This window comes from Mrakia frigida (genome assembly GCF_051309035.1).
Source record: "Mrakia frigida strain ATCC 22029 unplaced genomic scaffold BDY24scaffold_11, whole genome shotgun sequence".
Lineage (NCBI taxonomy): Eukaryota > Fungi > Basidiomycota > Tremellomycetes > Cystofilobasidiales > Mrakiaceae > Mrakia > Mrakia frigida.
In genome coordinates, this window is record NW_027481270.1 from 101,758 (window position 1) to 128,168 (window position 26,411).

The following is a 26,411-nucleotide window of genomic DNA, read 5'->3' on the forward strand; positions in this document are numbered from 1 at the left end:
TCACGTCGCATAACGTACCGAAACGCCCTTGGAATCGCAACTCACCGGCATCTTTATGCTCTAATCCATCCCATCTTACTCACGCCCATCCGCTTGATTAGGTTCCGTTCCTCCCACCACTAACGCCTTCTTGGACTTCGATCCTCGCACGAACACTTTTGCTTTCCCTTTCTCCATTTTCCTTTTTGCACATAGTCTCTCTTTGGCTTTCTAGACACGGGTTCTTCTGGTTGCTCTTGGTTTTATAACGATTTTTTTAATGGTCGGTCGCTCAATGAGCTTTTCACGAAACTCGAGAAGGGAGGGAAAGTGAGACGCGTCGCGTCGAGGTGAAGAAATCGAAGGAGAACTCCTGGGATACACTACTTCTCGCACTGCGACGCTTTGGAATCTAAACATAAAAGCTAGGGTCATCTCTGACTATCAGCCTTTCTACCCTCTCAGCACGCGGTCCTGACTCCTCCCCTCTCACAGATCTGAGCACACTTTCACTCGGAACGCTCAAGTCTGGCCCTCAAAGGTCCTCATCTCATCTCATCTCATCTCCCTTCCAGACGACCTCTACTTCCTTCCACCACCCGAAAAGAAGTCCCTCAAATCCACCTGCTTCTTGTCAAACCCAGCACTTCCTATCCCTCCCAGTTGACGCCTGATCCCGTCCAGGTGCGAGCACTGGTTCACGAGAATCACTTCGACCTCGAGGAGGGGTTGGCCTGGGTGAGGAGACGGGAGGGTGGGTGCTGGGGAAAGAGGGATGGAGGAGGGGTTGGTGGATGTATTCGAAGGGATGGTGCTCGGGTGGAAAGTGGAATGGGGGTGGGAGGGGTCCTGGAAAGATGTGAAGAAAAAGGGAGAGAGATGAGTTTGGGTGGGAAAAGACGGGATGGGAGAAAGGGTTGGGAGAAAGGTGAGAGCAGGACGAACGGAGAGGGAGATGGAGAGACGGGTCCAGCCTGTGTCTGAGAGGAAGGATGGTCGAAGAAGAAGAAGAGGGTCAGTTCGAAACGAAACGAGAGACGAAATGCGACGCGTTTCGTCGTTCCTCGTCCCCTCGTCTTGTAATCTCTCCAGAACGCACTAGTCATCCCCGTAGATTTCCACCCCGTCCCCGCTCCCGTCGATCTTCGTCTCAGGAACGCTCCAATGAGCTCCGCATTGAAGATTCCGTGCGCGGCGACAACGACGTGGTGTTGGGTTTCTAAGGAGTGAGCGGCGAGGATGTGAGGGACGAGGAAGGTGTTGATGGCTCTGAAGACGAACAAAAGAGCACGTGGGAGAAGTCAGTTTGAGTGTTGTTGGTATCGAAGGAAGGAGAGCGAGAGAGAGTGAAGGAAAGACGACGGGACTCACTCATCTGCTCGTCGCGCCACATCGTCGAGCGATTCTCCATCGGGGAAAGCGAACGTTCGTCTATGTTCACGTACGAATCCTTTACCGTTGTCCCAGGAAATTCCTTCTAGTTGACCGAAGTGTCTGCCAGACGAAGAAGAGGTCAGTCCAAACGGCGATGAGAGCGAAAGAGAGATCAGAACTAACTGTTCTCGAAGCAAAGGAGAGAAAGTGATAGGCGGTGGAGGGCTGGTTTTGTTTTGGGATTGGATCTGTTCTCCCGTCCAGCGAGCTCGGAGCTGAAATGGAACGAAACGAGATCGAGGGTGAGCAAGAAGGAGAGGAGACGGAGGGAGCAAGGAACGAGGGACGGAGAGAGGAGGGCAGGACGAACGAGCGGCGAAGCGTAGACCGCTGTGATGGGTATATCGGCGAAGTAAGCTCCTACAGCTTTGGCTTGGTTCATTCCGTGGTTCGAGAGAGGTGCGTCCTTCCTGTTGGAACAAGAAGGAAGGAGAGGGAGAGAGCAGGAGAGGGAGCGGTGGAGGAGCGTCAGATGGGAACGAGCTCGAGCCAAAAGGAACGAAACCACAAGAAAGAAGATCGCATGCTGCTCACCATCCAGCATAGAGATTCTTGAGGTTGTCCTAGTAGAGCATACGAGCGATAAAGATGGCGGGGTCAGCGATTTGAACGAGAGGAAGGGAATGACTCGAGCTCAACATCGAGGGCTCCCTTCCTTCCTCTGCTCCCTCCTCCCTCCCTGGCTGCAAAAAGATCGAAAGGTACTCACTGTAGATTCCCCATGTCTAACGATCGTAAGAATCAGAGGAGCCATCTTCCGAAGTATATTTTGCTTGAAATGAGATCGTGGCGGTCGGAAGGGAAACGTTGAGCTTTTTCGAGCTTGAGCTCACCTCCTCCTTCCTTCCCTTCAAACCCTCACCCTCCTCCGCCGAATCTATCTCGCCGACCATGCTCGGCTCCATCGTCGAACGAGAATCCTCATCAACATCTGCTCCCGTTCAATTCATCCCCCCTCCTCCTTCCTCGAACGGGTTCCCTAAAGCTCTCCATCGGTCAGCATTCAAGAAATCTCTCGCCTCAAGTTCGACTCGCCCAAACGCTCCCCCGAAACTCGCTGAAGCTCAGGCAGCACCAGTACCTCCTTCGCAGCAACATACGCATTCGACCTTTACTTCCGAGAAGCAGGAGGAAGAGGACGCCGACGTCGGACTGGACGAGACGGAGAAGATGCTTCGGTCGGTCGGGAGAGAGAACGACGACAAGCTTGCTGCCATGAGTCCTCAAGAGATCCAGCAGGAGAAGGAAGAGTTGCTCGAGAGGTTCGGAGGAGGATTGTTGGATGTTCTCAGGAAGAGGAGGGAGAAGAGGGAGGCTCAGGAAGGTGAGTTTAATTGAGGAAGGGAAGGGATGTTGAGCTTCGTTCTTCCTTCTTCTCTTCTTCCCTCGAGCTCACTATCCTACCTTCTTCTGACGCCTCCTCTGCTCCTTATCTTATCTCAGTGCATACTCCTCAACCTTCATCCTCACCTTCCCCCGCCATCCCTTACTCCTCGGACGAAACCTCTCGGATCCTCTCGTCGATCCAGAAGGAGAACGACGACCGATTCTTCGCCATGTCCCACGAGGAGAGGATGTCTGAGAAGCAGGAACTTCTCGACAAGTTCGGCGGTGGACTTCTGGATGTTTTGAAGAAGAGGAGGGAAGCTAGGGAGGCGGTGGGGGCTGCAGCAGCAGGAGGAGGAGGAGAGAAGAAGGAGGGAGACGCGGTCGAGAATCGAGAACGTGAGTTTTCTTTCTCTCTTCACTGTGCTATGTCGTATGAAGCTCGAGCTCATTCAACTACTCTGTCTTGTCCACCATCAGCCTCAGCTTCCGCCTCGAAAACACCCAGAGTCCGCTTCGCACCCAGCGTTGAAGAAGTCCCTCCTCCTCCCGCCCTCGCGTCGTCCTCCGAGAAACCCTTCACCTTCCCTTTCTCTCCCGTCCCTCAACCTCCTACCACCACGCCCAACGCCGACGAAGAAGAGGACACCCCCGAATCCATCCGATCTCGCTACTTCTCCACCGACACGTCGTTCTCGCCCTCCAAACTCGAATGGATGCAGCCCTCCTCATCCTCGTCGCCTCCCGCTCCCTCTCCCGCTCTCAACGAAATCCGCTACTCCCTCGAAGGACTCCCCATCTCCTCCGATCTCTCCGAAACCCTACCTACCCATCTCGGGCTTCACCATCACGGAGACTCGCCCTCTCACGCGGGTTACACCCTCGCTGAAGTCGTTCATCTCTCGCTTTCGACTTCGCCGGCTCAAAGGTCTGGGATGCTCGGAGTGCTGGCGAAGATTGTGAGGAACGACGATGGGAGGGAGAAAGGGCTGAGAGGGAAGGCGATGGAGGTTGCTGGGAGAGCTGTGGATGAGCGGGGAGGAGGGATGATGGTTGTTGTGAGAGGGATTGAAGTCGTTTACGAAGTGCTTGTTGGCGGGAGGCAGAGGAGAGGGGAGGAGGGTTGGGAACTGGGGATGGAGATCGTTGGGGATCGACGCTCATCAGCACCAAACGACGAGGACGACGAGGAGGACATCCTCTCCACCCTCCACCTCCCGTCCCTAATCCCCATCCTCCTCACCCACCTCGCCGCACCCTCCTTCCCCTCCTCCACAACACACTCCCTCCTCTCCCTTCTCCTCCTCTTCTCCCTCCTTCCTCTCCCTCAATCCTCCCTTCTCCTCGCACCAACCAACCCATCTCCTCTCCTGCCCACCCTTTCCCGAAACCTCCTCACCCTCTCGCCCGATCCAACCAACCTCTATTTGCTCAACTCCCTCATCGCATCTTCCCGCTCCACCGCTCTCGAGATCCTCAACTCTCCGGTCTCGCCTCTGCCAGCACTGCTCAAGTACGTCGCTGCGATCATGCCGACCGGGAAGGGGAGGGAGTTGGCGAAGGGCGCGTTGGAGGTTTACAGGTCGTTGGCGAGGTACGGACTTTCGAGCTCGTTGTGCTCGGATGCGAGTGAGGTTTGGAGAGGGTTGGGGAGGGAGGTGGGGAGGTGGATCAGTGCTTCATCGAAGAAGGAAGAGGAAGAGGAAGGACTCGTCAAACTCGCCACGTCTTACTATCGGCTCCTCACGACCTGGACCGTCTGCGCTATCGATCCTCACAAAACGACGCCCGAGCACGAGATTACGTGGAGTCAGATCGTCGGGATGGGCTGGGGAGAGGATGGAGTGGAGGCTTTGGGGAAGATGCTGTCGGTTGTTAGGAAGGGAGGAGAGCAGGAGCGGGAGGAGTTGGCGAGAGCGGTGATGGAGTTTGTGGAGGTTTGGGCGGAGGGAGCGAAGGTGAACGAGCCGAAGGGTGGAGAGGAGTTTAGGTTGCTGGTGAGGAAGGAGTTGGTTGAAGGTGGTGGGGTCGGGAAGCAGATGGTGGAGAGGTTGGAAGGATTGGCGAGGGAGGCGAAGACGAGGAGGGACTGGGAGGAGGTGGGGAGGGTTGCTGGGTCCGTGGAAGGGTTGGTGAAGCTCGTTGCAATCTCGTCGGATTCAGAGGAGGAGCTTCTGCCTAAGGCTGCACTCGTGAAGGTGTTCGATACGCTGCTAAAGGCGGGAGTTTGGGACGAAGTCGCGTCGGAGATTTATCCCTTGACGCGTCCTCGATCTCTCCCCCGACCCTCGAACTCCTACCTCCATCTTCGACCTATCACTTCCCTCCTCGCTACTATCCTCGATTTTCCCTCCACCGATCTCACGCCGAAAGAGAGACTTTCAAAGTCTCTCGAACTCCTCCTCATTCTTCTCCCCGGAGACGAATCCCTCGCCAAAACCATCGTCCAATCCATCTTCGCCCTCGACTTCGAAGCCCTCTTCTCCTCCCTCGGACTCTCCTCCTTCCTCAAAGGACTCACTCACCGACACGGTCTCGCTATCCTCGAACCCTTCTTCTACTTCCTCTTCTCCCCTCAAGAGGACGGCCACGTCGCTCCCCTCTCGCCATCGCCTTCCTCCCTCCCACTCGTCTCGACCCTCCGACTTCCCTCCACCTCCAACCTCCCTCTCATCTCGCCATCCGCTTCCCTGGAACATCACCGATCTCTCCGAGGTCTCCCTCTTCGTCGAACCTGGCTCTTCCAACCCATCACCGAACTCCTTCACTCCTCGTCGTCCCAAGCCTTCGCTTCCGCTCCTCCGGATTGGGACGCAAGCGAAACGGAACTCGTCCAGGCTACCCTCGCCTTCTCTTCCGTCGTTCAAGCCATATCGGAGAACGGTCGAGCGAGGATGGGAGCGAGCGAGATGATCCTCGAACTCATGGGCGTCTTCCTCCTCGAAAAGGGAGTTCCAACCGTCGTCGAAGGAGGACCCGACGGCCGATCTCAAGATACCTCAGGATCAGAAGTCTTCCGAGATCCCCTCGTCAATCAACTCATGACTTTCCTCCTCAAACCCTTCCTCGCCTCTTCTTCCTCCTCGCAATCCGCCAACTCGAACAACACCCCTTCGACCCTCGACCAAGCCTACTCCCTCTCCTCCCCTCGATCCCGAACTCCCTTCTTCCAACCCTACACCGACTTCCTCGCCCTCTACACCTCCATCTCCTTCTCCCACCCCTTGTTCGCTCTCCTCCTCCTCCCTCCTCTCGCCTCCTCCACAACCTACGCGCCAGACTACCGGAAGCTGTTCTGGGCCGAGGAGAACCTTCCCCTTCTTCGAGGAATCACCGTTTCGGCGCGCAACGTCCTCGTCGAGTCTTCGGAGGAGGGACTGAAGGCTTTCCTCTGGCCGAGAGAGAAGGATCAGGACTTGCTCGGAGGGTACTTGAGAGCCGTCGTAGGAGGGTCGGTGACGAGGGAGAGGAACGAGTTTTTGTACTGGGTCGCGGTGCATCATCTTGCGATGGCGATTTGGCAGGACGAGGAAGGAGGGAAGACGGCGAAGAGTTTGATGTTGGTTGTGTTGGGAAAGGGAAGGGAGGAGGTGGTGAGGGATCTGATGAGGTACGAGCAGAGGGAGGGAGAGAAGGTTCGGTTGTCTGAAGGGGGGTGCTTCAGCGGGGAGGGAGTTGATTTGAAGGAGAGGAAGGAGAGGGTCAAAGGGTGGGCTGGGGAGAGGGGCGTGAAGAGGTTGGAGGGGTTGGGTTTGTGAATAAACGAAGTCGTTGTTGCTCTTTTCCTTGCGAGCTCGAGAGTGGATCAGATGCAAGAGAAAGATGTATAGATGTACATTACAAAACCAGAAGCAGACGAAATCACGGCAAACCAGGTAAACGAACGATCAACCAAAGAAGAAAAGGAAAGAAAGCAAAAAGTAAAAGGCGACGCGTCTCGACGACCTCCTCGATTTACTTCCCCATCATGACCCACTTCCCGCCCTTCCACATCTCCGTCCTCTTCAAAGGAGGAAGCTCCACACCCTTGCTCTCCATCCCCGTTCCCGAGAAACCAGAGAAGTTGAAGCGAGGGATGACAAACGTGTCCCTCGTCTCTCCCTCCTTCGATCCGACGATCTTCGCCTGAGCAGCGGTCTTGGGCGTCTCGAGGGGTTTGGAGAAGGTGATGAACTGAGCGGGAGCGAGAGAAGGGAGCCAGGCTGGGTTGAGTTTGGTGACGGCTGCAGGAAAGAAAGGCGAGAAGAAGGGTCAGACGCGGTCGTTCGAAAGGAGGAAAAGATCAAGAAGACGACTGGACTCACTCTTGATCCAGACTTTACTCGTTCGAACGACATCCTGCCAGACAATCCACTCAGGAGGTTCTCCGTGGAACATCACCGAACTGGGATGGATGTAGACGTCCTCGGCGACTCCCATGGCTCGGTAAGCGACTCCTCTCGTCGACTTGAACTTGGATCCCGCGACGGCCGAAGTAGGGTCGATGATGTCCTTCCTGACGGCGATCTGATCGATGAAAGCGGAGGTGATGAGCTGTCGAAGGATCTTGAGCTGAGTGCTGTTGGGAGGAGCGAGCTTGGGAGAGAAGAGGGGAGGGGAGGAAGCTTTGGTGGTGGTTGTGCTGGCGAGAGTCGAGGTGGCGATGGTAGACATTTGGGCTCGAAGTTTGTGGATCTCTTGCATGGCCTGAGGAAAAGGAGAGACGAGAAACATACTCAGCACAAAGGGAAACGAGTACATGAGCGAGGTGAGGTGAACGAAGACTCACCTTGGGTCGAACGTAGTTCTTCGAGCAGAATCGCTCACCGGTTCCGTCGTACTCGTAAGCTCCAACGACGGCGAGCATCCTGAAGACGTCACTAGCTCCGTTTCCGAGAGCGTTGTAGACCTGACGAGAGAAGGGAAACGAAGCATCAGCTCGAGAATGAGACAAAGTCGATGCGTCGAAAAAAAAAGACGTCAAACTCACCGCCTGCGACTGGAAGAACGCCTTTCTCTTCAACCTCCTCTCCTCCTTAGCCCTCAAAGCGTCACTCCGAATCAAAGCAGTCGCTCCCGTTGGCTCCACATCGGCATCAGGATCCTCGTCTCCCTCGTCCTCCCGTCCCAAAGCCTCCTCCCTCAGGAACGGATCTCCGACGGCGAGAACGGCGACCGAAGCGATAACGTAGGGAAGGCATCCGTGTTGCTGACCCGAAACGAGCATCTTCGAGTACCGAGGCGAGACAGGGAAGAGGGACATGGCTCGTCCAAGTTCGGTGATCCTTCCTCCGACGACTCCTTGACGAACGACTCCGTTGATCATCCTGGCTCCTGCTGGGGGTTCGAGAGCTCCGAGAAGAGCGAGGATCTTCTCGGCTTTGGTGAGGGAGGTTCGATCGGGCGGGGTGGGGAAGGGGAAGTTGATGACTGCGTCGATGTTCATGCTCTTCATCTGGAGAACGATTCCCTCGATGGGCATTCGAAGGATCTCGGGTTGAGCGAACTTCTCGAAGTAGTTCTCGAAGACCGGGGAGGAGTAGAGTCGGTAGCAGTGTCCAGGTCCGGTTCGTCCAGCTCGACCAGCTCGTTGGGAAGCGGAGGCTTTGGAGATCCACGAGACTTGGAAGGATTGAACTCCACTCGCGGCATCGTAGTGACGCTGAGAAAGACGAGAACGAGGGGAAAGGTCAGTTCGGACTGCCAGGGATCGAGAAAGAACTAAGAAAGAGATGTGCTCACCTCCTTCGCTCGTCCACAATCGACGACGTACTTGATCCCTGGGATCGTGAGCGAGGTCTCGGCGACGTTGGTAGCGACGACGACGAGTCTCGAGCCTTCTGGTGGAGCGGCGAAGACTCGCATCTGCTTGTCACTCGGGAGAAGAGAGTAGAGGGGAAGGACGTAGATGGGAGCTAGATGAAGGAAGGGAAAACGAGGTCAGTCTTCGATTCTCGACGCGTCGACGGCAGTCTCGAGAAACGATCAAACAGCGACGTACCTTCCGACTCCTCCTCCATCGTGATCTCGTCGTCCTCGTCGGAATCCGTCTCACTGTCGAGAGCCTCAGGATCCGAATCGGCTCCATCGTCCACGTCGTCGGCGAGTCCAGGTTCGTCCTGTCCGAACTCGAGCTCCTCGATCTCGATGTCGGCTGAAGAGAAGGCAACGAGAGCACGAGTCAGCAAACATTCCTTCGCGCAGATATTGAAGGATAAGCACTCACCATCGTTCACCACAACCTTCATGTCGTCCTCCTTCTTCTCAGCCTTCTCCTCCTCTTCCTTCTCCTTCCCCATCTCAGCTCTCCACCCACCGACCCTCTCCCTCTCCGCCTGCCTCCTCTTCTTCCTATCCTCAATCGCCTTCTTCCCGAACTTCTTCTCGAGCTTCCTACACAGCGTCTGGATCTCTCCTTGTCCCGTAAGGAAGACGAGAACTCCACCGGGAGGGAGACGAGCGTGAATCTTGGAGACCTTCTTGAACGCCTCGCTGAGGTAGTCGGTAGGAGTTCGACGGTTGAAGTGGATGGTAACAGGATGTTGTCGAGTGGTGATGGTGATGACGGGAGGAGGAGTAGGAAAGAGGGTGGTGTTGGCAGAGAAGTCGGTGACTCGAAGGGTAGCGGACATGATGACGATTCGAAGAGGCTGTATAAAGGGAAAGGTAGGTCAGATTGAGCTCGAACGCGTCGAACGAGACGGAAGGTCGAGAACGAACCTTGACTCCGTCTTTTCCCTTCCTCCAAAGCTCCTCTCTGAGCTTCGAAACTCGACTGAGGACTCCGATCAAGACGTCCGTGTTGACACTCCTCTCGTGAGCCTCGTCGACGATGACGACCGAGTACTTGGTGAGAAGGAAGTCCCTGGCGAGCTCTCGAAGGAGCACTCCGTCCGTCATGAACTTGATCGAGGTCGAGGGAGAGACGGTCGCGTCGTATCGAATTTGGTAGGAGACTCGAGAGGGAGGGAGGGCGAGTTCCGACGCGACTCGAGAAGCCATCGACATGGCGGCGACTCGTCGAGGTTGAGTGATTCCGATCATTCCAGGGTTGTCTGAGAAAAAAAGGGGAGGAGAAAACGAAGGTCAGTCTGCTCGTCGAAGGATGAAGAGACGCGTTGAGACTCACCACTTCCCGGCGTTCCAAACCCGGCTTCGAACAAGAACTGAGGAACCTGCGTCGTCTTTCCACTTCCCGTCTCTCCACAGAGCACCGTCACGGGGTTCATGAGGATGGTCTCGACGATAGGCTGTTCCTCGGCGACGACGGGAAGGAGGAGTCGCTGCTCCTGGATCAACGGATCTCGTTCGACGTGGACTCGGTTCTTCCCTGGGGCTTTGGGAGCCGAGGAAGCCGAGGAGGGAGTGAGGAGGGAGGTGGAAGGGATGAGGAGAGGGACTCCGAGAGGTCCAATCTTGGTGGTAGGGATGGGAGCTTTGTAGGGCTTGGTGGTGGTGGGAGGAGGTTGAGCGGTGGTGGGAGGGAGGGAGGAGTCCGCGTCGGCCATGGCTTGATCCGTAGCGGTTCCGTCCTCTCCCTTGTAGACGACCTCGATCTGCTTCAACGCCCAAGCCTTGAATCCTCCGGCTCGTTTCCGCTTGCCTCCCTTCGACTCCTCCTCCTCTTTTTCTTCGTCGCTCTCCTCCTCGTCGTCCTCCGAACCCTCCTCTTCCTCGTCCTCGTCTCCCTCTCCCATAGACTCCCCGTCCTCGTCTCCTTCCGACATCCCATCCTCCATGTCCTCTCCATCCGTATCGTTCTCCGAATCCGAGCTGTCGAACGAATCCTCCGAGTCCTCGTTCTCGGTCGGGAAGTAGCCAGATTTCGAGGTCGCGTCCTTCCATCCTCCGAACGAGAGCTTAATCGAACCAAGAAACGACACGAAGTCAGCTCGAACATCCCTCGTTCGCATCAACCGAGGATAGCTCTACTAGAAGATTGCGACTCACCACCTTTCCCTTCCCCTTGTTGATCTTGAGCGGCACAAACTTGGGCTCAGCGATCCCTCCGTCCTCCCTCTTCTTCAACGCTCCTCCCACCTCGACCTTCTTCTTCTCTCCCTTGATCTCAACTCCAGCAACACCCGAGAACCCACTCCTCTCCTCCTCCTTCTCCTCCTCCTGAACAGGTCTAGGTCTGAGTTCTCCTCCCTTCCCAGTCTCCCAATCCTCCTCCTCGTCCGAATCTCCCTCGTCGTCGTCTCCTCCGTCGAGATCCAAGCGACGACGTTTTCCTCCCTTTCGAGCGAGCATCCGACGGACGTTCTTGTCTTCTTCTTTGGCCATCTTGGCGGTGTGGGACATGAGGGATCCGGAACCGAGGGTGGAGGAGGAGGCGAGGTTTCCGAGAAGGTGGGCGGGCATGGTTGCTTGAGCGTCTCTGAAGAAACGATGAGGAGAGCATGAGCTTGACTGGTAAGAGATTAGCACGAGGAATGAAGGGTAACGCACTGTAGTTTGGCGAAGAGTTCTTGGCGAGCTTCCTTCTTGAGCTTCTTGTCCTGTGAGGGTGCGAAAGGGAGGCAGAGGAGGGAAGGAGGGGAGAGGTGGTCAGCTCGAGTCGAAGCATACGACAAGGATGAGCAGAAACTTACAATGAATCCATCTAGACGCTTCTTCTTCTTACTAGACATCTTGGTCTCCGAAGCAGCGATCATCTACAACAACGAGCGAGAGAGCAAAGAGCAGAGAAGAAGGGTTCAAAATGTCAGCTCAAGCTTTCCTTCCCCTCCCCTCTCTTCTCCTCCCTCCTCCCAGCTCCCCTTTCCCTGACCAGGCCAACGCCACCTCAAGATTCTCAAAAAGACTGACCTCCTCCTTGATCTTCCTCTTCCTATCCTCCTCCTTCTCCATCTGCGTCTTGGGCACGATCACATCCATCGAGTCGTCGTCTCCTCCTTCCTCGACTCCAACGACTCCAGAGATAGGTCCCCCTTGAGCTCCTCTGCTTCGTTTCTTGTGAGAGGATCCTCCGGCGGTGGAAGATCGAGCACGCGAGTTGTAACGCTCCCGTTGTTGAGGGGGCATGGCGAACGGAAAATGAGAAAAGGCAGGGTGTTGGTTGGGGGGAGGGAGAGGAAAGGGTGAGCTCGGAATTCTTGCACACGCACGCAGCAACAAGCAGAAATCTATGCGAAGGTCGAGGTCTTTGATCTGAGTAGTTTGGCTGACCTTGAAGGAAAGCTCTGTGACCGAGGAGTGCGAGAGAAGAAGATTTGCGCCCGTTTGAAGGGAGAGGGGTGAAGGGCTGTGTCCTTTTCGACGCGTCGCTTTCTTTTCTTGTTGGCTGGCTTCTCTTCTGTTTTTCCATCGCTGGACATAGGATTGACCAAGTGACCTCTTTCTAATCTGGTTCTGCAGTGAATTTCTCCAGGTCGCCCGTGAGAAAGAACGAGACCGAATGCTCGAAAGCTCGTCGACGCGCGTCGGTCTGTCACGCTCGAGCTTTTCTCCTTCGTTTTGACTCGTGTATGTAAGATTTCATATCACAATCTGCTCTGAAGTTCCTGATTTATCACCAAGCTCCTCCTCGCGACAAGGAAGACCTACCGGAACCCGTAGAGCGATGCCGGAGAGCGTTTGACCGAGCTCGACTCGTTCGTCTCTTCGGGACTTATTTTCTCGTTGTGGGTTTCCATTTTCAGTTCCGCTTTCTGATCGCTCCTGTCCCAACCACACCAAACGAACCAATCTCGCACCGGAGTCACGGATTCTGCAGGAGAAGCTGAGAAAAGAAGACGGACAGCCCTTGCGTCCTTTGTTCCCTGCCTCCTCCCTCCCTCCCTTCTTCTCCTCCCAACTCCATCGACTGCCGCCTCTCCTTCCCCTTCCATCCTCGCGACCTTTCGATACCCCCGCCAACCTCCCTTTCCCCCTCTCTCTCGACGAAGGAGGACAGGTTCTATTCAATCATGGTGAGTTCAATCAGCGAGCTTTCATAGGAAGGAAGGGAGAAAGAAGGAGGAGGAGGACGTGTGCTGATGGAACGGCCCCTCCCTTCTTCTCTGCTTCCTTCCCTTCTCTCCTCATCCCTGCTCCTCCTTCTCTCGACTCTTACCTCTCCGCACCCTCCTTCTTTCATCAGGCGAACCCTATGGACAAGCTTGATCGTTCCATCCAGGATACGGAACGGTTCATCGTTATCGAGCAGCAGGTCCTTCAAGGCTCTGTAGCGATGGCAGCAGCTCAACGGAGATCGTCCAAAGGAGGAGCGGAATCCAACACTCTCATCCGTCAAGCAGAACTAGGGATCGATCAGTCCAAGGAGAGGCTAGAGTTCTTGAGAGGTCAACTTGAGAAGAAGAAGAGGAGGAGGCAGGGAGCTCCAAAGGTCGAGGAGAAGAAGTGGACGAATCAACTCGGTGAGCACCCTTCTTCCTTCTTTTCGTTCGAGTATACAAGAGCTATAGGGAGGGGAGGTCCTCGTCTCTCCGAGGCGTAGAGGGATTCCTAGTAGATGGAGGGAGGCTTGGTGGAACATGGCATCTCTCCTCCCTTCTCCTTCCCACCTCGCTAACCCTCCCTCCTCCTCCTTCCTTCCCTTCCCTACCCTACCCTCTCCAGATCTCATCCGATCCGAAACTCCTCTCTCGGTTCCTCGAATCTCTCACATGCTCAACAACATCGAGTTCAAGCTCAAGCTCGAGGATCAGTTCAAGCAGGGAAGGGAGAAGATGGCTTCGGCTCTCGCCAACCCCAAGGACGACAAGAGGGAGAAGACCAAACTCCTGGCAGATCAGCAGGAGTCGACCCTCAAGATCAAGCTCCTCAAGCAGGCTCTCAAGAAGTACAACAACCTTCTCTGCGACGAGGACGAGGAAGACGAGGGTGAGTCTTTTAATCACGGCTGCCTTTTCTGAACCCATCGCACTCGAGGTGGGAAGGAGGCGAAGAAGGGAACCCTCAAACAGCGAGCTGACACCTTTTTCTCCTCCTTCTCGTCCATCTTACTGTTCTCTCAGACCTCAAGAACCCCTCCAAGGAAGCCGTCGCTCGAAAACCCATCTCCGGAAGACTCCTCCTCTCCCTCAAGTCAGCTCGCGACCTCGAGCACGCTCCCCTCCCTTCCTCTCGCTCCTCCAAGTACTTCAACGAAACCACCGTCGAGTTCAAGATCCACGGCAACGTCAAGGATGCTTCCCATCCCTCTCGAACGGATCGATGGCTCCAGGACTTCGACATCGAGATGGACAAGGCCGACGAGGTCGAGATCGCCTTCTACGATCAGCAAGGAGGTCAGAAGAACCCTCCGCCGAGAGTTTTGATCGGAGTGATGTGGTTGAAGGTTAGCGACCTGCTGGAGGCGTTGAGGAGGCAGAAGGTCGAAGGGCTGGATGGAGATGGGCCTGGTTGGGTGACGGCTGCGACCGTGAGAGATCGAGACGGAGGGTCGTCGGGAGGGAGAGGAGGAAGGAACGGAGACGTCGACGCGCCGTTGGGGCAGCAGGGAGGGTTGAAGGCTGGGAACGGGGGACAGGGAGGAGGAGGACCTAGCTCGAGTGGTCACGGAGGACCTTCGGATGGACTGGACGGGTGGTTCAACGTCGAGCCTCAGGGAGCTGTCAACTTCCACCTCGACTTCGGTGCGTCCCTTCCCTCTTTTCGCTTCTTCTCTCTCTGGTCTCTTCGTCTTTCCCTGACGATCGTTTCTCACTTCCTTGCTTTACTCTCTCACAGTCAAAGAGAACGTTCGACGCCGTCCACTCGACGCTGCTGGAGGACTCGGTCGACAAGGAGCCGTCAAGAAGAGGAAGGGAGAGGTGCACGAGATGAACGGACACAAGTTCATCAAGCGACAGTTCTTCCAGGTCATCCTCTGCGCTCTCTGCAACAACCTCCTTCGAACCGGAGACGGATACCAGTGCGAGGACTGTCGGTACATGTGCCACGAGGGATGCTACCGCAAGGTGCTGACCAAATGCATCTCGAAGCCCAACTCGGAGATGGTGAGCTCTCACTTTCCCTTCCCTCCTCCCCTTCGCCTCATTTTCGATTGCTCTCGAGGTTCGAACTTTCTGAGTGCTCTTCGCTCGAGCAACTAGCTGATCACCTTTTACTTTCCCTCGAACGACAGGAGAACGACGAGGACAAGATCAACCACAACATCCCTCATCGATTCGAACCCTACTCCAACATCACGACGAACTGGTGCTGCCACTGTGGTTTCCTCCTTCCTCTCGGTCGAAAAATTCCTCGGAAGTGCACTGGTGAGTTCTGTCGCGTCGAAGTCGTCGCTCGAATTTGCTTCCTTGAACGTGAGCTGACCTCGTCGCCTCCCCTCCTCTCCCTCGCCTTCCCTCCTCGCAGAGTGCTCCATCACCTGCCACGAGCAATGTGCCCATCTGGTACCCAACTTCTGTGGAATGACGATGGAGAACGCCAACGCGCTCATCGGAATGATGCAGGCCGTCAAGCAGAAGACCAAGACGTCGGATCCCTCGAAACGACTTCCTTCCTCCCCGAGCGGAGCCGGTCGAATCGCTCCTCCTCCTCACACCCACACTCCTCCCGACCATCAACTTCCCGTCCTCCCTCATCAACACCAACACCAGCAGTACCAGCAGCAGCAGCAGCAGCAGCACCAGCAACAACATCAGCAGCAGCAGCCGTCGCTTCCTTCGATGGACAGACTCTCGATCGACAACCATCGGCAAGGCCCTCCCTCTCCTGGAGGATACAACGCCGACCGAGAACGAGACTACCAGAACCGGCTATCGCAGCAGCGGCAGCCGACGTCGTCGTATGGTCCTCCTGGCTCCCACATGCCTCAGCAGCCTTCTCGAGGAGATCGTCCTCTCCCTCAAACCCCAGGCGTCGCTCGACCTCCTCCTCCACCATCTCCTTACGACCAACCCCCTCCCCCTTCCCAATACGTCGCTCCTCCCCCTCCACGATCCACAGATCCTTACTCTCGACCTCCTCCTCCACCCCAACAACCCCCTCAACACGTCGTCTCCCAACCTCCTCGACCACCTCCTCAGCACCCGCAAGCTCCTCCCATCCAAGCCATCGCTCCTCTCGCTACGTCTCGTCCCCGGAGAAGCAAGATCGGACTCGAGGACTTCAACTTCCTCACCGTCCTCGGAAAGGGAAACTTCGGAAAGGTCATGCTCGCCGAGGAAAAGAAATCGAACGCGCTTTATGCGATCAAGGTCCTCAAGAAGGAGTTCATCATCGAGAACGACGAGGTAGACAGGTTCGTTCCATCCTCCTTTCATCCTCTTTCCTTCCATATTCTCGATTTGAGCTGACCTTCGTCGCCTTCCTTCTCACATCCTCACAGCACAAAGTCGGAGAAACGAGTCTTCCTCGCCGCTGCCGAACGGAAGCATCCTTTCCTCCTCAACCTCCACTCGTGTTTCCAAACCGAGACTCGAATCTATTTCGTGATGGAGTACGTCTCGGGAGGAGATCTCATGCTTCACATCCAACGGAAACAGTTCACCTTCCGTCAGGCCAAGTTCTACGCCGCCGAGGTCCTGCTCGCTCTCGAGTACTTCCACGCGAAGGGAATCATCTACCGGTCAGTCTTCGTACTTCTTCTCCCCCGAGATGATGCTTCAGCAGCCCCTCCCTTCGAAGCTCGACGAATAATCGCTGAACTCTTCGTCTCCCGTTCGTTTGACCTCCCCTCAGAGATCTCAAGCTCGACAACATCCTTCTCACCGTCGAGGGACACATCAAGGTCGCCGATTACGGTCTCTGCAAGGAGGATATGTGGTACGGCAAGACGACGAGCACTTTCTGTGGAACTCCTGAGTTCATGGCTCCCGAGGTTCGTCTTTTCTCGACTTCGACGCGTTGAATTCGATCGATCTCACCTCTTCTTCGTCCTCTCTTCCTTCCGTTCAGATCCTCATGGAGCAGCGATACGGACGAGCCGTCGATTGGTGGGCTTTCGGAGTCCTCACGTACGAGATGCTTCTCGGACAGTCACCCTTCCGAGGGGACGACGAGGACGAGATCTTCGACGCCATCCTCGAGGATCCTCCGCTTTACCCTATCACCATGCCTCCCAAGGCCGTCATGCTTCTTCAGGGTGTGAGTCCTCGATCTCCCTGGATCTTCAACGGAGAATAAAGCTGACTTCATCATTCGTTCTTCACAGTTGCTCGAGCGAGACCCGTTGAAGCGACTCGGATCTGGAGAGTCAGACGCCTTGGAGATCAAGAACCATCCGTTCTTCGCCGACGTCGACTTCGACGCTGTTTACGATAAGAAGATCCCTCCTACCTACTTCCCCAACGTCGTGAGTATCTCATCCCATCTCCTTGCCTTTCGCTTCTTCGACTTCGAACTGATCTCTTGTCTCGTCTCCGTTTCCTCTCTTCTCAGAAAAACGCCATGGACACGACGAGTTCGTCCCCTCTCGCTCCACCTCCACCTCTGATACCCGACACTTACTCTTCTTTCCTTCCTCCTTCACAGACTTCGACTCGGAGTTCACGAACGAACAGCCTACGCTCACGCCCGTTCACGGTCGACTGGGAGCCAAAGATCAGGAGGAGTTCCACGGATTCTCTTGTTCGTTTCGTTTCCTTTCTTCCTTTCTTCCTCCTCCTCCTCACACCTCACTGACCTTCGTCTCCCCTCCCGTCTTTTTCTCACAGGGATCGCACCCTGGGCTTCTCAAACGTAAAAACTCGAACGAACGGACCAACGAGCAAACGACCCAACGCCCTCTCTTTCTCTTTCACGTCTGCCTCTCCTCTACACCTCATATCTCTACACTTCTTCATTTTCCTCTCGTCTTGGTCTGTCTCTCCTTTTGTTCACGTTTAACGGCCCTCTCTCTCCCTCTCTACGTATCTACTCTCTTCCAAAACGCGCCCTCCTCCCCTTTCTTTTCGACTCAGAACCCATCTCTTCTTTCTTCCCTTACGTCTTTTTGTGTGTTTCTTCGATCGAAGAACCCGTATTCTACTCGTCTTCTGGATCCATTAACTTCGCGGTGGGAGAGATGTAGGAGGGAGAGAGGGAACGGGAAGGAGGGAGAGGTCGACTTCGACGAGCCTGCGTCCTCTCGCTTGTTCTCTTGAAGCCCTTGGAGTGATTGCATCGAACTGGGAGTTTATTTTTGCGTATCTTGGAGCGGCCGAGTCGTCGAAAGATCTCAGAGCGGGAAGCTGGTCGTCAAGCTCTCGTTCTCCTCGTACAGGGCTCAAAGTGGTGAGCTCGACGGTTCGTTTCGATCCCTTCTCCTTTCCTCTCCTCAACGTTCTCGACCCGTCCAACCTCCATACGCCTTCTCAATGCCTGCACCATTCGCTTCTCCGTCAGCTCCACCAACGGTACCCGTTCTCCCGCCATTCCGAGAATCTGAATCGTCGTCCGAAGATGAAGAAGAAGACGGGGAGGAGGAGGAGGAGGAGGAGGAGGAGGAGGCTGAAGGAGGTCAACCGAGGGGGAGGACTGCAGCTGAACTGAAGCAACTCGAGATGGAGCGGCGGGAGAGAGTCAAGGGTCTTGGTCTGAAGCTGTTGAGCGATGTTCTTGGGGTGAAGAACGAGCGGTGAGCTCGAAGCGGAAGCGGCTCTGCTCTCGAGGACGAAGCTCACCTCTTCCTTCCCTTCCTCCTTCTTGATATCTCTCGCAGGGGCTACCAAGTCGCCTTCCCTTTCCTCGAGCTCCCGGACAGGTCGACCCACCCTGGTTACTATGCTATCAGCAAAGACCCAACTTGTATCAACATTCTTGTGGTGCGCAGACGATTCTGAAGTCAACCCTTCGTCCTTTCCTCCGTTCGGTTGTTGAACTGACTCGTTCTTCCGCTCTCACAAACGGCAGGAGAACGTTCAATCGAGTCATTATCTCACTCTTAGAGCGTTGAAGGATCAGTTGGTGAACTGCTTCCGTGACTGTCAACGTTGTGAGTCTCGCTCCCTTCCGATCCTTCGACCCTCGTCGCAAACCACCCGACCCTGCTCTTCTCTGTTCACAATGTGTCTTTTTTGATTTCAAGAGCTTATCTATGACCCATCTTCCCTCTCCTCTGCAGATAACCGTCCCAAGAGCTCGATTTGGCTGGCCGCTCAGCGTCTCAAGGTGATCTCCCACCTCTCCTCGACGACCTTTTGTCCTCGCCCCTTCTTCGATTCAGCTCACCATTCTTCCCTTTCTACGTGCCTTTCTTATTCACAGCAACTCACAGTGGCAACGACGAAGCTTCTGCAGCCTCGGTACGACCGCCCTCCTGTCTACGTCTGGACCTCAGACGACTTTGACAACCTCGCTCGACACATCGCGTCTCACTTTCATGCGATAGGCAAATCCTCGTTATCAGTCCACTATCGAAAACCGTTGCTCAAAGGGCTAGGAGGATTGAACGTGAGTTTGGAGGTCCACGCTTTCAGAGCGCCCTCAACCGCTCGGCTCACGTCGGACTGATTTGCTTTCTTTCCTCAGTCGCCGTTTCCCTGGTCCCGACATCGATCAAACCAAAGCTGGAGAGCGTACCTGGGTCGTATATTCAAGCCACTATCTCCTATGTGGATCGCTGTTCAAGCTGCTTTAGATTCGTCTTCGACGCGTCTCAATCGACCTCGTTCGGCCTCTACGCTCTCCTCTTCTTCCTCGGACGTCGTGCTCGTCAGCCACACCACAGCTGCCAAGCTTATACCACCTCCAATCGATAACAGCTCCCACGATCGAGCCTCCTCTCCCAACTCCTTCCCTTCACCCTCAGCTTCCCGCTCTCCCTCTCTCACCACTCGTCCTGTCCCTTCAACCCGACCCCCGAATCCCTTCACTAGAGAGATTCCTGGATTATCCGAACCTGGTCCCTCGAACTACGCCTCTCGAGCGAGGCCGACGTCAGAACATGCTCGCATGGATCTCGAGTGTGAGCAGCTCTTTCTTCGACACGACTTCGCTTTTTCTTTCCCTCCTTCCCCACTACTGGATTGCTTACCTTTATTTCTCCCTTCCTTTTAGATCCTCAATTAGACTACAATCCAGCTTCTGCGTCTCTCTCTTCGAGAAAGCGACGACGCGTCTCTCACGATGATCGTTCGGGTCCTTTGGTTCGTCTTCTCCCTTCTTGCTGTTCTGACCTTCGCATGACTGACTATATCCTCATCTTCTGGACTCAGGAGCCTGACTCTACTGTTGAGATGGAAGTCTTCGAACTGGAAGGAGTCAAGTCGGGATTGGATTCGTTGGCGGAGACGAGGAGAAGAGTCAGTCCTCTTTCGCTTCGAGTTCTATCTCCGTCCCGCATCGTGCTGATCAAAGCGATCCTTTCAACTCCTTGCTCTACAGATGGAAGCTTCCTTGGTCGAGCATCAAGCGGAACTGGATCGAATCGAGGACGAACGAGCTCGAACCACCGCTCGCTGGGATAAGGAGAAGGTTCGCTGCCTTCCCTTTCTTCCTTTGACATCTCTCACGAGACTGACTGAACGACGTTTTTGCTCCGCACTCACCAGAGATCTATGGCATCGACGATCTCGAGGCTACAGGCAGAGGTCTCTGTTTCAAAGGCTTCGGAGGACGAGGTGGTGAGTCAAATTTCCTACCCCCCGAACGCAAAGAAAGCTGCTCCTGACATTCGTCACTCTCTGGTAGGCTCGAGCACACGAATACCGGGAGTCGTCTCTACGAGAAGAGATTCTAAGCTTCAAGAACGCTCTCTCGACGGAGAAGACGCGTCGGAATCAGGAGATGGTTCGTCCTCTTCTCTGTTCGATCTCGAACTCCGAACTGAACCCCCTCGCTCCTAATGCGTCTCTTTTTTCAACAGAAAACACTTCAGCTCGAGCTCTCTAGCCTGAAGAACGCTCAGATTTCGGAGTCAACCCGATACGACTCGATGAAAGTTCGTTCGACCGTTCTTCCTCTTATTCCTTGCCTTCGTCCTCCTTCGCCCTCGACTGACTCCTTCTCGTCTTTTTTTCCTCTGCACAGCATCAATCTTCGGCGGAGATCCTGCGACTTCGAGCGAGCCTGGCGTCCTTGAAATCAGAAGCAGAGAAGAAGGAGGCTCGATGGGTATGTCGTCGCTTCCTCTGTTTCCTCCGACGGCGTAGCATGCTCAACTGACGTTTACCTTCTCTGAACGAAAAGTCTACAACGCAGGCTCAGATGGTAGCTTCTCATCGAGTCGAGATGGCTGGTCTCAACAATCAGTACCGAGCTGAGAGCGAACGAGCGGATCGACTTCACGCTCTGAAGTCAAGGGAACTTCGGGTCCGTATCCTCCTCCACTCCTTTGAGTTAAAGCCCACTCGCTGACTGTTCTTTTTTTTTCTTGCCTCCTCAGGATACTGGAGGTCTCGACTTCAGAGCTTCTCAGCTGCTTCCTCTGTCGTCTCAGGTCCAACTTCCGGCTCAGGCTTCGAACGTCGTCGTGCGTTTTCCCACTTCGATCTCTTTCGACCACATCCCAAACTTATTTCCTTTTCTTCATCTTATCCAGGCTGCTTCGACGTCATCGTCGCCCTCGAGCAAGGAGGAAGAGATCGCTCGACTCAAGGCAGAACTCGCCGACGCGAAGAACGACGCCTCTTCTTTGAGGGCCCAGAACAAAGATCTGCTTTCGAGAGTAAGTCCTGGCTCCCTTTTCTATACTCTTGGGAGATCTCTGCTTTGCTTCTGACCCCGCTTCTGGCCGTCTCTTCCCAGCGAAACGCACTTCGAGATGGACTCGCCGAACTCGACTCTCGACGCTGAGCTCCACTCGGCTGTCTTTCGTTTCGATTGATCGCTACGATACATGAAGTGACTCTTTCGCTCTTCCAAAGAGCTCGTCTTCGAAAGGTCGGAGAACTTCCCTCTTTCGAACCGACGCGTCGATGGGTCGAGGACCAGGCGACGCGCCCTTTGAGTCCTCTCCTGCTTGAGAAACGTTCTGTGTATCAGGCAGACGTCCAAGACTTTTTCCTTCGCTTTTAATACAAGGTCACTCTCCAAGATATATCCGGAGACCAAAAACAGGAGAGAACCAACCCTCGTGCGACGGCCCCTCTCTCCCCCCTCTCCTCGAACTCCCATCTTCTTCCCTCCCTTCCATAATGGCGACCACCCCTCGAACTCTTCGCTCCAAGATCTCCCCCTTCTCCTCGCCGTCCCCTTCCTCTTCCAGCTTCTTCAACTCCCTCTCCTCCAAGACCTCGCGAACATTCAGAGCTTCGACGTCTTCGCCCTCGTTTCGAACCAGCATCGAGGAGGAAGAAGACTACAAGGAGGCTGCAGGAGGGGACGAGATGGATCGAATCATGCAGAGGTTAATTTGGCAGGCTGGAGTGGATGAAGAGTGAGTGTGGACTGGCTGGGAGAGGAAGTGGGAGAGAGGGAGAGAGGGAGAAGGAAGGGATCATTGACGACTCAGCTTGAAGCTCACCACCTCGCTGTCGCTTCCTTCCCCTCCAGGACTCGTCCTATCATCTGCGTCGATACATCTCAACTCCCAGATCCAAGAACAACCTCCTACGACACTCTTCTGATTAGAATCGTATCAGCTCTCCATCTCTACGGTTAGTTATACTCAACTCCGTCGAGAAGGAACGGCGCAAGCTAGCTGACCTCTACTTCTCTTTTGAACCCTCATAGCCGAGCAAGACTACGTTCTCTGTCTCTTCGCTGCTGGAAGCAGGAACTCGCCTGGATGGAAATGGATATGGGGAGCTTATCAGAAGCTAGGGAGGGAGTTCAGGAAGAATCTCAAGAGATTGGTGAGTCGCTGGCCCTCGAGCTCATCGTTCCCTTCCGCTCTGGCTTTGAGCATCCTAGAGCTCTTCCTTTCGCCTTGCTGAACTTCGGACGCTTCATTGTCTCAAACAGTACATCGTCCACTCTTCTTTCTTCACGAAGAGTTAGTCGTTCCGTTCATTACGGCGTCGAGGGCCTCCGTGCTCGAGCTCACCTCTTCTTCTCCTCCCTCCTCGAAACAGTGCTTTTCACCCTCGCCTCACCTCTCATCTCGCCCAAGTTCTTCAGGAAGCTCGTCTACACTTCCACCCTCTCGGCTCTGGCTACCCATCTTCCTATTCAGCAGCTCTTGATCCCTGCTGAGACGCTCAAGTTCGTCCTCCTCTTCGTCCTCTCTCCCTCGCGAGGCTCTTTCTGACCGTGGCCTCAAACTTCTTGTTCGTCCGTTGCCACAGAGAGAACCTTCGCCACGAGCCTTCCATCACGCTCCCTTCTTCGTCTCTCACTCCTGCACTTCACTTCGGAGTCCCTCTCGTTGAGTTGATGGGAGACCAAGAACCCTTCGAGCTCCCTCGAGTCATTCTGGACGCGGTGACCTTCCTCAGGTGGGAGGAGGGAGCATTGGAGGCGGAAGGCTTGTTCAGGAAGAGTGGAAGTGCTGGAGTGCTGAGGAACGTCGGAGAGGGGTACAATCGAGGTCAGTCCGCTCTCTGTTTCGATTTGAGATCGAAACCGACGCGTCGTTTCAACTGCTTCGTTTTGTAGGGAAGCAGCGACGCAGACGAAAACGGAAACTGATCGACTCTGATTTTGTTCTGTTTATCGTAATCAGGCTCTCCCATCGAACTCGCATCCTACCAGGACCCTCATCTTGCAGGGGTCTTGATCAAGAAGTTCTTCAGAGAGATGAACGAGCCTTTGTTCCACGAAGGGATGTACGAGCTGGTTGGGAGATGCCCGAGGGTACCTTACGGGGAGGAAAAAGAGGGACGACTGCAGGAGAAGGAGGAGGTGGTGCGGTTCGTCAAGGAGAGGTTGTTTTCGTGAGTCTTCCCTCCCTTCTCCTCGCATTGTAGCCCTTCGAGCTCCTGCTGACGAGTCCATGATCTCTTCCTCGATTACTACAGGCAACTGAGTCAACAAGCTCATGTCCTGCTCGGTTACGTGATTCGTGAGTCCTCCCCTGCTTCGAGCTTCGTTCTCCGCGTCTCTCGTCTCAAACTCGTGTTGATCGACGATCCTGATTCCTTCCCCGCTCAAGATCTTCTCCACGACGTCGCCCAACTTCATCAAACAAACCTCATGACCTCTTCCAATCTTGCTATCGTCTTCACTCCAAAGTAAGCCCACTTCGGATCGCTTTCCCTCAACACGTCGCGTCGACCCGAACTGACTCCTTTCTGCCCGATCCCCTTCCCTTCCACAACAGTCTCCTCAACTCCCCTTCCCCTCAGAACGACGTCCGACTAGCCTCCCTCCCCGCCTCCTCCTCTTCGACGTCCAACATCTCTTCCTTCTTCCCTGCGTCCTCTCAACCCAAACCTCTTCCCTCACCTTCGAAACGGCACACGACGACGCTCGGAGAGATCATTCGGTTCTGCATCGACCATCCCGAGGAGGTCTTTGGGAGGTTGGAGGAGGACGAGGAGGAAGTGTCGACGCTGCGAGGAGTGGTAGCCGGAGGTGGTGGGGAGGAAGGGTTCAAGATTGGCGACGACGACGAGGCAGAGGAGGTGAGTTTCTTTCTCTCCGGTTCCCTGGTCACTTGCTCATGCTGACCTCACCTTTCTTTATCTTCTTCTTTCTACTATTTATCATCTCGTACCGAAGGCCTCAACCTTCCGATCTCCATCAAGGATCCAAGTCTCGCCCTCGAAACGAGGAGGAGGATCGATCTCGATCCCTCGATTGACCTCTCGACCTTCGACGGGCTCGGTGGATGCGAAGGGAGTGCTTGCGAAGGAGTTCTTCGTGGCTCCGGCAGGTGTGGCTCAGGATTGAGGAGGCCGGGGGAGGGAGGAGAACCTACTACTCGCTTTTCGCTCGCGTCCTTTTTACGACTTTGATGACTTTTCTTCCGACGCACGGTGGAAGCTCTCGTTTGAACACAGCATTCATCTGAAATATAGGTTTCGAAGCACGGAAGCGTTTTCTAAGGGGGAAACGAGGAAATGTCGATTGAACCGGTCGAGAGATCAAGGCCTCGACGCGTCGAGACGAGAAGGCGCGTCGCTTCCCCTCAGCAGGTTCACCCACCGAAGTCTTGAAAGAATCGAAAAGAGTACGTATGCAAAGAGTCGGTCGTCACAGGGAGTCTCAAAGAACGAACCAGCTGAACAAGGAAAAAGGACTCCCCCAGCAAGCAGGAAGAAATAGACTGCTCGTCTCTCGATCGACATCGTTTCTCTACAGAAAGAAGGGTCGACATCGAACGAGGCCAGCAAGTCTTCCAACTCGGACTGTTCGAAAAGCCACAAGAGACCAAACGCAGAGCTGCAGGAACTGTCACTCGACGACGATAACGACAGCGACGCGACGAGACTGACATCTTTCTCGAAAGGTAAGCTTGGCTCCGATGCCCTGGGCCTCGTCAATTTGACGTTGAGAGGACTAGGACTCGACAGCAAAATTTACCCTACGAAACAAGGTCGACGTGAAAGAAAGAAAAGAAGACGGGTCCGAAAGACGCAAAGAGACGCGACCTTCTAAGCATGCGTGCGACAACGAGCTTCGGTCGCGTCAATCGGGAATTCCCTCACCCATGATCTTTTTGGGGAATGGAACTGGAATGGGGGAAACAAAAACTGAGAGATGAAGAGAATGAACTCCGAAGGTGAGACGCGTCGACCTTTCTCGGCCTCGAAAAGAGATGAGTGTCTCCTCCGCCTTCGGTGCTAGCAGTGAGCGGGAAGGCTGTACCAGCATCCTGGCGACCATATTCACATCTCAAGACAAGAACGAGCGAGGACCACAGCGGAAGAGAAGCAAAAGGGAAACGAGTCGTGCACCTCGACGAAGTGATTGAGTTCGCTGGAGCTGGCGTGGGCTTTCCGTCTTTTCTCCTGGAGGAACAGCGACGTCGTCCACGCCGGATTCAGTATGATCAACCTCAACTCCGAAGGAGAAGCCCCAGGGGAAACACAAAGGGAACAGATACATCCGAACGGATGAGAAGCGGTCTCGAAGGTGTTTGCTCCCCCTTGCAAGAGATGCACCAGTCAACCTCTACCGTCCTCGAAGCGATCACAAGGAAGGGTTGAGGACCGCAAGAGATCTTTGGGATCCCAAGTTGAGAGTGATGCGGGAAGAGAAAGCAGGGAAGGAAAGATGCGGACGGAAAGGACAAAGGCGATGCGACGGAGTTTTCGTCGGCTCTCCCACGATCCAGATCGGCGGGAATCGACTGTACTCACGGGCTTGCCCACTCGTTCCCGAAAGAAAAGAAAAGAATACAGAGGACGATGAGGATGATGAGGCTGGAAAGGAAAGGCAGAGAGGAACGCAGCGACTGGTGAGAGGGGAACGACGCGCTGGCTCTTCCATCGACCAAACAGCTGGGAAAGCGTTCGGCGGAGCGTAGAGCCACGGACGAACACCCTTCTACCGGATATCTGCGCTCGGATGCACTTGAGGAAACGAGGATCAAGGGCGGAGGCGACACAACGCGTCGAGCCGTCAACCTCGCTCCTCCTTCCCTCATTCCTCTCCTTTGCGTCCAATCTCCGGATCCCATCGGCCAGTTGATCCTCTCGAGAGGAAGAGAACAGGCCTTCACCCAGAGATACGTAAAGCCCTCGTTCTCTGGATGGGAATGTCTTTCCCCTTCCGTCTGAGCGGTCAAGAGGTCGAGGAGAGGCGAAAAGGGCCGGGAATGAGATAAGAAGAGGAGTACGTAGCTAAACAGAGCGTGAAGCTAAGCGAACAAAGTATAGAGAAGGAGAGGAAGAGTAAGAGGGAAGAAGGGAAGGGGAGGAGAAAGAGAGAAGAGACAGCTTCGATTCGAAGAACCGAAGTGTGTGCAACTCGCATGCGGTCGACTATGCGTA

At 55.0% G+C, this 26,411-nt stretch overlaps 6 protein-coding genes across 6 annotated transcripts; 4 read left to right on the forward strand and 2 right to left on the reverse strand.

The window, feature by feature from the left end:
• Window positions 1-226: 226 nt before the first annotated feature.
• BDY24DRAFT_385226 (histidine phosphatase family protein) lies at window positions 227-2,259 on the reverse strand. The gene is made up of 8 exons (XM_076639930.1): window positions 2,123-2,259; window positions 1,948-1,976; window positions 1,724-1,823; window positions 1,537-1,628; window positions 1,351-1,473; window positions 1,079-1,248; window positions 925-959; window positions 227-828 (listed from the first exon to the last, which is right to left on the reverse strand). Exons 1-8 carry the CDS (start codon window positions 2,165-2,167, stop codon window positions 562-564), a joined length of 861 nt encoding a protein of 286 aa, XP_076497614.1. The 5' UTR covers window positions 2,168-2,259; the 3' UTR covers window positions 227-561.
• Window positions 2,260-2,628: 369 nt separating this feature from the next.
• RBA50 (Rba50p) lies at window positions 2,629-6,497 on the forward strand (the record flags this gene model as incomplete). Its single annotated transcript, XM_076638068.1, has 3 exons — window positions 2,629-2,737; window positions 2,857-3,138; window positions 3,220-6,497. The coding sequence occupies 3 exons, from the start codon at window positions 2,629-2,631 to the stop codon at window positions 6,495-6,497; spliced, it is 3,669 nt and encodes a 1,222-aa protein (XP_076497615.1).
• A 196-nt stretch (window positions 6,498-6,693) lies between these two features.
• ECM16 (ATP-dependent RNA helicase ECM16) lies at window positions 6,694-11,745 on the reverse strand (the record flags this gene model as incomplete). The annotated part of the gene is made up of 13 exons (XM_076642716.1): window positions 6,694-6,962; window positions 7,044-7,425; window positions 7,508-7,627; window positions 7,709-8,380; window positions 8,461-8,633; window positions 8,720-8,872; window positions 8,945-9,368; window positions 9,439-9,773; window positions 9,848-10,577; window positions 10,669-11,098; window positions 11,170-11,219; window positions 11,313-11,375; window positions 11,530-11,745. 13 exons carry the CDS (start codon window positions 11,743-11,745, stop codon window positions 6,694-6,696), a joined length of 4,017 nt encoding a protein of 1,338 aa, XP_076497616.1.
• A 654-nt stretch (window positions 11,746-12,399) lies between these two features.
• Window positions 12,400-17,801, forward strand: PKC1 (protein kinase C). Its single transcript, XM_076637693.1, has 14 exons — window positions 12,400-12,632; window positions 12,803-13,079; window positions 13,282-13,545; window positions 13,680-14,300; window positions 14,395-14,663; window positions 14,792-14,924; window positions 15,025-15,913; window positions 16,001-16,240; window positions 16,354-16,492; window positions 16,570-16,758; window positions 16,826-16,966; window positions 17,053-17,074; window positions 17,146-17,241; window positions 17,328-17,801. The coding sequence occupies exons 1-14, from the start codon at window positions 12,630-12,632 to the stop codon at window positions 17,354-17,356; spliced, it is 3,312 nt and encodes a 1,103-aa protein (XP_076497617.1). The 5' UTR covers window positions 12,400-12,629; the 3' UTR covers window positions 17,357-17,801.
• Window positions 17,802-17,969: 168 nt separating this feature from the next.
• Window positions 17,970-21,387, forward strand: BDY24DRAFT_440422 (uncharacterized protein; the record flags this gene model as incomplete). Its single annotated transcript, XM_076644523.1, has 17 exons — window positions 17,970-18,229; window positions 18,314-18,416; window positions 18,505-18,586; window positions 18,716-18,762; window positions 18,859-19,044; window positions 19,123-19,558; window positions 19,651-19,739; window positions 19,809-19,895; window positions 19,978-20,067; window positions 20,145-20,216; window positions 20,284-20,382; window positions 20,459-20,533; window positions 20,623-20,706; window positions 20,782-20,904; window positions 20,978-21,064; window positions 21,134-21,259; window positions 21,340-21,387. 17 exons carry the CDS (start codon window positions 17,970-17,972, stop codon window positions 21,385-21,387), a joined length of 2,094 nt encoding a protein of 697 aa, XP_076497618.1.
• Window positions 21,388-21,694: 307 nt separating this feature from the next.
• Window positions 21,695-24,435, forward strand: BDY24DRAFT_385238 (Rho GTPase activation protein). Its single transcript, XM_076639931.1, has 11 exons — window positions 21,695-21,970; window positions 22,087-22,190; window positions 22,267-22,388; window positions 22,498-22,528; window positions 22,608-22,737; window positions 22,821-23,062; window positions 23,198-23,408; window positions 23,493-23,536; window positions 23,627-23,705; window positions 23,795-24,098; window positions 24,196-24,435. The coding sequence occupies exons 1-11, from the start codon at window positions 21,729-21,731 to the stop codon at window positions 24,364-24,366; spliced, it is 1,680 nt and encodes a 559-aa protein (XP_076497619.1). The 5' UTR covers window positions 21,695-21,728; the 3' UTR covers window positions 24,367-24,435.
• The last annotated feature ends 1,976 nt before the right edge of the window (window positions 24,436-26,411 follow it).